The 11,600-nt window shown below is 37.3% G+C and overlaps 1 protein-coding gene across 6 annotated transcripts in view; it reads right to left on the reverse strand.

The window, feature by feature from the left end:
* CACNA2D3 (calcium voltage-gated channel auxiliary subunit alpha2delta 3) overlaps positions 1-11,600 on the reverse strand; it is a 390,026-nt gene that overhangs the window by 36,902 nt on the left and 341,524 nt on the right. For all 6 annotated transcript variants that reach the window (XM_085897494.1, XM_085897493.1, XM_085897491.1 and 3 more), the window contains one exon: positions 7,747-7,808. In XM_085897494.1, the coding sequence (XP_085753620.1) occupies positions 7,747-7,808 (62 nt within the window). The remainder of the gene's footprint in view (positions 1-7,746; positions 7,809-11,600) is intronic.

Here is an 11,600-nt window from a genome sequence, read left to right on the forward strand (position 1 = left end):
CAGCCATTTAAATCGTTGAGTGGCAGCCTATGAATAGCAAACCCTACGTCACCGACAAAGATAAACTGCCGCACGATATGGATAAGTTAGGCTATCGTTGGGCATAGTTTGTGAACGCCGGCTTCACGATAATTATTCGTTGTTATATCGTATCTATAAGTAATCAAAGCGCTCTATGCACATTATTAGTTCATTGTGCATTTGTCCAACCCGTTATGAATAGACCTAAATCGTAAAAACAAGCTATAGCTCATTGTTGAAAAAGCCCCATAAAAAAATTAGCCGCGAAGAACTTCAAACAATGGTGAAAAGATGTCTCCTACCCGTGGACACGCGGACGCAAGGACGATCCATCATAACCCACACCCTCTCCCTCACACTCACCTACTACTGCCAACATGAACAAACTACGACTAATACTAATACTAATACTGATACTGTTACTGCTGACATGGACATCGACTCAAAAAGGACTCGAAAACACTGTTGGGTTCCGCTTTTATGAGCAGCATTTTTATATACCAATTCCCAAAACCGCTAGGAACACGTCTTTATATGGCAGTTGTAAGCTAGAAACACGTTCATTTATTTTTTTTTGTCGACCGGAAGACGTCATTGGAATACATCTACATACGTCGATGTGTGTTGGGACTACGTAAAGAATTGGTTCAAAGCACATCAAACACAAGTTAGAAATAAGTTTCGCGTAAAAAAGACATTACCGCGACGTGTTTCGACTTATGAGTAGCTTATAAGTAGCCTTTGTGGACGTGTGTAAGCGTCCACATATCGTGTGTAAAACTTATCCCCATCGCATGCGGAACGTGTGTCATACGCCGAGTACGTCGTAAAATTTTGAACATGTTTAAAATTTCTTGACGTACTCTACTTACTACGACGTATGATAGCGTACTTTAGCGTTCTACTCACGTATACCAAACTTACTCATACCGTATTTGACGTGCCCCAACGTTTTAGACACATTTTCTTAGGTCGGCATACGCTGGCAAGATCGCCAAGGTGTGACCGCGATGTTGTCACTTCCATTTCTACGGCAGTTATGATTCGAATCGTTGTGTGTCAGCCTTTTAATAGGCTACGTCACGACATCGTCGGCGATGCGTGCAACGCGCTATGCCTAAGTTAGACTATCGTTGGGCATCGGTTGTGTAGGCCGACAACAGGTTCAGCATTCGTTGGTATAAGTTATCTATAACACAACGAAACGTTCTGTGTCCGTTACCAATGTGTTATACATAAGACCAAGTCGCTATGAATACATCCGAATCTTTAAAAAAAAACATCAAAAGTTCATCGTAAGCCAGCGTTTTACATACATTTTAATACGTTGCCATCGCTGGCTAAAACGTCAAGGTGTGACCGGGCCTTAACTATTACATTGACGTGTTTTGACTTATGAGTAACGTACAAGTAACGTATGTCGACGTGTGTCAACGATCGCATAACGTGCCTACAACTTATGGCCAGCGTTATGCGAAACGTGTGAGTCATACGCTGGCATACGTCGAAAAATTTCAAGCATGGAAAATTTGTCTAACACCTCAGCGTACTATGACGTATGCCAGCGTACAAAGACGTATGCCAGTGTACTACGACGTATGCCAGCGTGCTCTTCACGTATACAAACTTACCCATAACGTATTCGACGTGTGCCAGTGTTTTAGCCAAATTTTGCATACATCAGGCATACGCTGGCAAAATCGTCAAGGTGTGACAGGGCCTTTAGGCTGAACCTTTGAGAGATGTCCTTCCCTCTGAGTCAGACATAACGTGGATTCTTCGATCGTGTGACGCACCTAACGGTTTTTGTTTTTTTAGCAGTGTCTCTTTCCTGTGAATGTGAATGAGTTGCACGTACGCTACATGTTGTTCTCTGATTCACAGGTATCCCTGCCCTCTGCAGGACATTATCTTGCTTACTTCGCCATTAACATCGCTCTGAGTCCTGGATCTCAGTGTAACGACCTAGGGTATTGAATAAAGAATATCGTGCAGGCTGCTGATACGAAACAGTCCAGACATCTCAGGATATTGTGCGCAGACCAGCATTCCCTTCATTCTCAGAACACTTTTCCTAACAAGACACTGGGGATTGGCTCCATAAGATCTGTTCATAAAAGCGATGTGGTTTTTACATTCGGGGGTGAATAGTCTGAATGCAGAACTTCCTTTGATTCCTCAATGCCTAGTGAGTCACCAATGGTTGTCGGTGCACAAGCCAATACATGTAGCTGTTGAGCTACTCTACTTAACCCTCTTCTATCAGGCTGAAGCAGATGAGAACTTCATAGAATGAGAAACAACTACTGAGACTGCAGAGCACACGGTGATTATAATACGAGTTCCCATGCAATGAACTTCGACGCAGGAAGATGCTATTTGGCCCTTCAAAGCCTGCACAATGGATCCCAACCTATGTTGTTTGTCTGAAATGCTGACCACCAAGCAAGAAAGCAGCAAAAACCATTTTTAAAGTCTTTGGTATGACTCAGTCGGGGTTCGCTCCAAGACTCACAGAGTATAATGGACTCACTGTCCATTATTGTTTTGCATTTCTTGCAGGGTTTAATGCAATACTTATTTTGTAAGTGGCTCTCATTATTATTATTATTATTATTATTATTATTATTATTATTAGTACTATATTGTATGTATGCAGCCTATGGCTGCTGGTTTCATCATTGTGGGGTGTGTGCCTGCACCGCTGAAGCAATGCTCCCTGTTTCCAGTAAGCTGGAACTCATTTTGTCAACCTGTGAACGATGACAGGCTGTCAACCCACCTAATGTTATTTAAGAGCATGACAGGGGCTCAAACTCAAGATCCGAAGATCATAAGCTAGCTACTTGAATCGTTTAGCCAACATCAGGCTTTGTAACATACCTTATGCAAAGCCACATCTTTTATAATACAAACTCCAAACTCAGGGTACAAATACAACTTTGTGTGGGGGATAACATAGCCTATGTGGCCACAGCCTCACGTGGGGGTGTGGTGGGCAGGGGAGGTTGCATAAATTCTCCATGAAAATGTGTAGTGTGTAGCACCACCTGGTGGTGGTGGCAGAGGGTATAACAATTTCCAAATTTTCTTTGGCAGCAATGTTATTTATTCACGTTTCGCTTTCCCATGGAATGCCGGGTAAATCTGCTCGTCTATATACATATCCACCAATCGATGTGCGACTACACTCCAAACTGTGAGTGGTGAGAGCGCTGGAACCACTTCCCACTCAGTCCTTACTGCATGGTCCTGGGAGCAATAACTTCTGCCTGCCACGTGGAAACATTATCTCTTGCTTCACCACACACAACTTGGAGTCATTATTGAATGTGATCGGGAGCAATGATGATGTAAAGCCGTTCTCCGATATGTACAGTGTCTACAGAAAGTCTACACACCCCTTTCAGAATTTTTACCTTTTGTTGCCTTCTCGCCTGGAATTAAGTTGCATTAAATCAGACTTTTCCCACCTTTATTTACACATCGTAACGCAGAACTTACAAGTGAAAAACAAATTTTACAAATTACAGAAAATTAATTAAAAATACAAAACTAGAATACTTTGACAAGTACAAAACAAAAATAAAATTGCAAAACCAGGCGGTAGCATTTTAAAATCAAAACGAATGCTGTCTATTTGGTAAAGGCCTGCCTGCCTGAATGCAGCCCCCCTCCCAACCACGCATTCCTCAAACCTCGCAGTCCATGCTAAATGTGCACATGCACTGGCTATATACTCAACCTTTCACTCGCACACATGCATGGATTTCCCCACCCCTGCACTGCATGGTGGCACGTCCTGCATGGCATCGATGCCGCAGCACATCCGCTCCCCATGGGGCATCGGCACTGCATAGCACATGGTTCACGAGACAGCCGCATAACCTGCTCCACAGTGCCACGGACCACAGGCCCGAGTTCGAGTTCAGATTGCGCGCCAACGAAACCCATACACCGCACACACATAAGCAAGAACAGGCATGCACACACCCCAGGCAGAGTCATTTGTTCCCAATTTCTACCACGTCCATGTGTGCTGTCTAGATACCTCTTCGCTTGCAGAAACTACCGACTTCACATATTGGCAGAACTGTAACAGTATATTTATATTTATATTTTGTAATGCAAGCAAATCGCCCAAAACGGAAAGAGCAAACTGCATATGTAAATGGACCCCTGTGGACTGTGCCATCATTAATTGCAAAAGCAGGTTATAAAGCATGGCGTTTCACGCAATGAAGTTACACTTTCTGCACATTCCATAATCTTTTCTTCATTCAATATAATCGTCCGAACAGAAGAAATAGTTAATATAAGTTTAATGCTTTGCTTCAATAAATACACAAAGTTATAAAAATCGCAAATTTGTTAAAATTTTCAGATTTCACTCCAGATTTCAACACTTATTTTGTCCACCAGATCCGAGTCTCAAATCAGATGTAATATTTCAATTATATGCTTTAAATAGTCTGTAAGAGTAGATTGTGTTTCCAAATTAAAGCATGTTTGAATAGGCCGAACCAAATGACGAATTAAGACCAACAGAAACAGGTCAGAAAATGAAAACACATATCAGAATGGAATCCCCATAAAACAACCAAACAACGTTGAAACGACACTACAATACACCACAATCCTTTTACAGATTGCCACTGTAATATATTTTGACATTTTTCCATCTCAATTCTCTAGGAAACATCTTCTTTGGTATGCAGCACAAGGCTGTGGGGTAGTGTCATTGGCTGTGCCGCTGATGCAATGCCCTCTGTGGGTTAGAACAGGAATTTGGAATTTGGTCAGGATGTACGAAGGTCACGAAGGACACTGTGGCATCTTTAACATCCACAAATTAAGTCCGGCAGACAAGATTCCAAATTTAATGTCCATCATAGGGACGACACACATTGATGAATCACCCTGCTGGTGAATCACCGGGGTGACGGTTTAGAGCCAGACAGATTCAAACCCAGGCTAGACAGCTTAGAGATTAGTGTGTGTATCTCTAGACCATCCTGCCAGCACACATATATCCCTGGTATGTGAAACACCCTGCAACACATGCCTACAGAAAATGATTTTTTTTTAAACTCTGACCATGTTTTCCATCCAATCATTATGTAACTTTGTTAAAAAAAAAATTATACATGGGTAGGCGCTCCTGTGTTGAAAGTGTCATGACAATCGCTCAAGCAGTTGTGGAGAAAAGGAATTAAAAAAAAAACTAGAAGCACCCACTCCCTAAATGAGCCGTCAAGGGGGTTATGTTATTATATTTATGCATATTTTACTCCAAGCGGTCCCAGGATTACACACCCAAAAAATGGTTGCGATCGGTTCAGCCGATTTTGCGGTACCTGGGAAGACAGACAGACAGACAGACAGACGGTGAATTATAGTAAGATGAATAGAGGTGAAAAAGTAAGGGCGGAAGAAACAAAAGTGAGGGCCTCGACTGATGTTCCACAACGTGGTAAAGGATTGTTGTGTACGCCTATTACAAGCACACAATTACACCAACCCTCACTTCAAATCTACAACTCACTCCCACAGACACGCATGGACATCCTTATACAATTGTTACCATTGCCACAGCTAATATAACCAGAGTTGGTGTCAAAGCCACCCAATGCTCGCCTGTTTATACATTTATTGTTTTGAAAAGACGTCTAATAATTAATATTTTTTATAATTCTCTAACAATTTTTTTTGGGGGGGGGGGTTGGAAATCACTTAAGACATGTAGAAATACAAAAAAAATTTTTTTTTCTCTAACAATTTTTTTGCGGGGGGGACCAAGTCCAAAATCTAATAGCATGATCCTTGGACCATACCTAACGCCCCCACCAAGTTTCGTCGAAATCATAATCACTTAAAACATGTAGAAATGCAAAAAAAAAGAAATCGACATTGTCGAAAAAAAAGTTTCAAAAATTTTTTTTTCTCTAACAATTTTTTTTGGGGGGGGGGTTGGAAATCACTTAAAACGTAGAAATGCAAAAAAAAAAATTTTTCCTCTAAATTTTTTTTGGGGCGGGGGGGTTGGAAATCACTTAAAACATAGAAATGCAAAAAAAAAAATTTTTCCTCTAAATTTTTTTTTTTTTGGGGGGGGTTGGAAATCACTTAAAAAATGTAGAAATGCAAAAAAGAAATCGAAATTTTGTCGAAAAAAAAGTTGCAAAAATTTTTTTTTTCTCTAAATTTTTTTGGGGGGGGTTGGAAATCACAAAACATGTAGAAATGCAAAAAAAAAAAATTTCTCTAACAATTTTTTGGGGGGGGTTGGAAATCACTTAAAACATGTAGAAATGCAAAAAAAAAATTCTCTAAATTTTTTTGGGGGGCGGACCAAGTCCAAAATCTAACGGCATGATCCTTGGACCATACCTAACCCCCCACCAAGTTTCGGCAAAATCCGTCGAGGAGTTTTTCCGTAATACAAAAAATTTAACATTTTCACGCTCACGCTCACGCTGACGCTCACGCCGGGAGTATCGCTATAGCTCTCTGTTCTTCGAACAGGCGAGCTAAAAATGTCAAAAGATGTGATGGCAATCCATAAAACGATTATGATGTCAAACTGTGCAGATGAGAGCTGGGTGGTCGATTCAGTCATTTGATTGGTTCTGCCTCTTAATAATTACATATACGAGGGTGTGTTGGAAAGTAATGCCTCCTTTATGTTTTCTCCAAAGCAAGTAAAGATATTCAAATGAAACAAAGCACAGTCTGCACAGTAGTTCTTCCCTCCACTGGGTGTGAAGTTTCATAATTCTGCACTAGGTGTCTCAGTGCTATGTTCGTCAAGATGGCAGATAGCAGCATGACGTCACTGCTGTGAAGTGCTGGAGATGAGAGTTGGGATGACTGACTGGAGATTAGATCAGTGGAGGTGAAAGTTGAGTGCACCATTACGACCCTGAGAATAAGTGTTGACGGTCAATGGAGTACCGCCACAAAGGATCACCAGCTCCGACTTGGCTCCATCACATTTTCATCTCTTCTCCAAACGTAAGAAACATTCGTGGAAAACATTTTTCTTCCAACTACGGTGTCAAGGCTGCTGTGAAGCACTGGTTAAGTCAAGAGGACGCACAGTTCTATCGCGATGGCATCACAAAACTACTGGAATATTGGTAGAAATGTGTGGACCGCAGAGGTGATTATATTGAGAAATAAATATTCTCCATCGTAGAAGAAGGATTTATCTTAGTATCTGTCTTTGTTTCATTCAAACATCTCCACCTACTTTGGAGAAAAATAATAGAAGGCATTACTGTTCAACACGTCCTCTTATGCTATGAAGCACCATTTTACTCTCTTCAGGCATTAACGAGGAAATAAGCTCAGTTTTCACAACGGGCAACACTTTCGATATTACATTGCAAGTACGTTTCTATTTTCAAAATTTGTTCTTCGTGAGAAGTGAAATTGAAAAAAAATTCTTCTTTCGACAGCATAAAGCCAAATGTACACAATTGGTGCCATGTCATGGGTTTAATAGTACCTTTCATGGGAGTTGTGAAAAGGATATGAAGTCATAATGAAATTGCTTCATGCTTTCGAATAATAAGTTTAACAGTGGAATCCCATTCAATTGTTATAAGGCCGGTTATGGCCTGTTAAAGCTACGGGCTGGCTAAACTCATTTTCACATTGGTCGAGTTGGACTGCATGGCGATCAGTGACAAAATAATTGGCCGATTAAAGCAACGTTCCCACCTGCCTTGTGGCTGTCCAGAACTTCTGCCTGTAGAAATCCAACTTCATCTGTATGCCAACCACTGTGAGGAGAGAAAAGAGCACTGGGTGAGGCACGAGTATTTCCAGCAATTAGCAGCCAACCTTGCACCAACAAGCTGGCATCAAATGTCCCAGAATCAAAAAACATTCTCAAGAAATTATAATCAGATCGGTACGGTTAAATTTTTCGTTTTTTTTATTTTGAGAGTGAGAAGCAGTTTTCATGTATTTTGAGAATCAGACTCGGTGGCTCAATGGTTTGAGCATCCGATCCGAGTCTGGAAGGTCCGTGGTTCCAACTCGAGGAAAGTCATACCAAAGATTTTAAAAATTATATGTGCACAGCTTCCTCGCTTTATGCTCAGCATTTAAAAAGGATAGACCTGAGACAGATAGGCATAGCTTGGCAACTATTGTGCAGGCCACATCCAACAGGCTTAATGGCCTCCTCCTGTGTTGAAATTCCTTATAAGGGAACTCAAATATACAGAATCAACATGAGTGTGTACATATATATATATATATATATATATATATATATATATATATATATATATATATATATATATATATATATATATATTGTTGCGACCCGGGTCGGGGTGACCCACCAGACTCTCCGGAATCGCAAGCCGTCACACACGGATAACTCAGTGATGCGGCGGGTCGCTAACTGACCATGAACACCAATAACTCAACCACGTGACCTGGGGTCCTCCGTTTAAGGTTTAACCGGTTACCTAATTAATCACGTGACCTAATTACCGGGGAACACGCCCTCGGTACACCTTGTCCGAACCGGGTCACCTTACCGGGTCAGATGCAGCTGAGCGACACTGCCAAGGACGTACTGGCTAGAAGAAGGGATCGTTGGGAATAAAGTCCTGGCTAAGCTAGGATAGATCAATGAAAGAAAAGACAAAACCGAGCTGGGAACATTTCGACACAAGCATTTATTACAGGCAGGCGAGGAAAAATATGTGGCACAGTGAACGGATTTATTGTTGTATGTAAGCAGAGATAGTAAGAAATTTGTGAGGTGCGAAAACAAGGCAAGCAACTTACTAAAGCAGACACAGAGCAGATGGATCCCGATATAATTCTTCTCCACTCTTTACTTAAGCGAGGACAGGCGCCATGACACACACACACACACACACACACACACACACACACACACACACACACACACACACACACACACACACACACACACACACACACACACACACACACCCCGATGAAGAGGAGATAATCACAAGAAAGCAGAGGATATGAGGGCTAATGGTCTCGCAATACCTTGCACGGTCGGCCGGCCACGCTACCCATTACACTTTGGGAGACGCTCCACTGAGCGATCCCACCTTGAGGGTCGGCGCGTTGTCTCCTGCTTGGTTTCTGTGCCGGGCACAGCGCGTGCGCCCGTCCAGAGAATTGGCGGAGCTGAGTTCAGAGTGCCCGCACAGGCACCGCCGGCACTCTGCGGTTGGTGCTAATCAATGCGCTTGTTCCCTCCGTACACCATGCGGCCCAAGCGATCCGGGCCGTACAGTATGCATCTGCTCGGTGGCGGCTGCATCGAGGCGGAGGTGTGAGAAGATCTCTGCCGTCCGCGGGGGATATTGGTGGCCACGGTGGCGAGCGAAGATCGATGGGAAGATGCTGTTGTAAACCAACGCACAGACCCGAACAAAGATGTGCGCCATGCGTGTCCCGTACAGTGTGATGGTAATTATCACGGGGCTGCGCGCAGGTCTATTGTCGTGGTGTTGATGCTTTTCTTGGCTTCCGCGAGACAGTATTCTCGCAGTGAAGGGTTTTTCATCATACTGCATGCGTCCCGTGCAGTCTGGTGGTGGAGGTTGTCGCTGTCGTTTTCACAGGCGGCCGTCTGGGTGCGGTGCCGACTTGGATTTATTTCATGAATAAGAGGAAAGAGTTAGAATGAAGATAGAGATTGAATGGAAAATGGTGATATAATTCGACCGAGCTGTAAGACCCACACAATGTACTTCGTCCCGTTGACCCATGAGACATGAAGCATCGGTCTAACTGCAAGTATACTAATGAAACAACTGCCTGGGGATCACTATTTTTTGGATGCCATTGCCTTGGAGGCATGCGGTTTCCAGAACCGTAACATAATATATATATGAATATGTATATATATGAATATATATGAATATATATATATGAATATATATATGAATATATATATATATATATGAATATATATGAATATATGAATATATATATATGAATATATATGAATATATATATATATATATATATATATATGAATATATATGAATATATGAATATATATATATATGAATATATATATGAATATATATATATATATATATGAATATATATATATATATATATGAATATATATATATATATATATATATATGAATATATATATATATATATATATATATATGAATATATATATATGAATATATATATATATATATATATATATATATGAATATATATATATATATATATATATATATGAATATATATATATATATATATATATATATATGAATATATATATATATATATATGAATATATATATATATATATATATATATATGAATATATATGAATATATATATATATATATGAATATATATATATATATATATATGAATATATATATATATATGAATATATATATATATATATATATATATATATATATATATATATATATATATATATATATATATGAATATATATATATATATATATATATATATATATATGAATATATATATATATGAATATATATATATATGAATATATATATATATGAATATATATATATGAATATATATATATGAATATATATATATGAATATATATATATATATATGAATATATATATATATATATATCTTCTTCTTCTTCTGGCTGCTCCCGTTCGAGTCGCCACAGCGGATCATCCGTATATATATGAATATATATATATATATATGAATATATATATATATATATATGAATATATATATATATATGAATATATATATATATATGAATATATATATATGAATATATATATATATATATATGAATATATATATATATATATATATATATATATGAATATATATATATATATATATATATGAATATATATATATGAATATATATATATATATATATATGAATATATATATATATATATGAATATATATATATATATATATATATATGAATATATATATATATATATATATATGAATATATATATATATATATATATATATGAATATATATATATATATATATATATATATATGAATATATATATATATATATATATATGAATATATATATATATATATATGAATATATATATATATATATATATATATGAATATATATATATATATGAATATATATATATATATATATATATATATATATATGAATATATATATATATGAATATATATATATATATATATATATATGAATATATATATATATATATATATATATATGAATATATATATATATATGAATATATATATATATATGAATATATATATATATATGAATATATATATATATGAATATATATATATATATATATATGAATATATATATATATATATGAATATATATATATATATATGAATATATATATATATATGAATATATATATATATATATATGAATATATATATATATATATGAATATATATATATATATATGAATATATATATATGAATATATATATATGAATATATATGAATATATATATATATGAATATATATATATATATATATATATATATATATATATGAATATATA

The sequence above is a fragment of the Eptatretus burgeri genome, chromosome 10, assembly GCF_056783735.1.
Source record: "Eptatretus burgeri isolate ZD-2024b chromosome 10, Ebu_testis_v1, whole genome shotgun sequence".
Classification (NCBI taxonomy): Eukaryota; Metazoa; Chordata; class Myxini; order Myxiniformes; family Myxinidae; genus Eptatretus; species Eptatretus burgeri.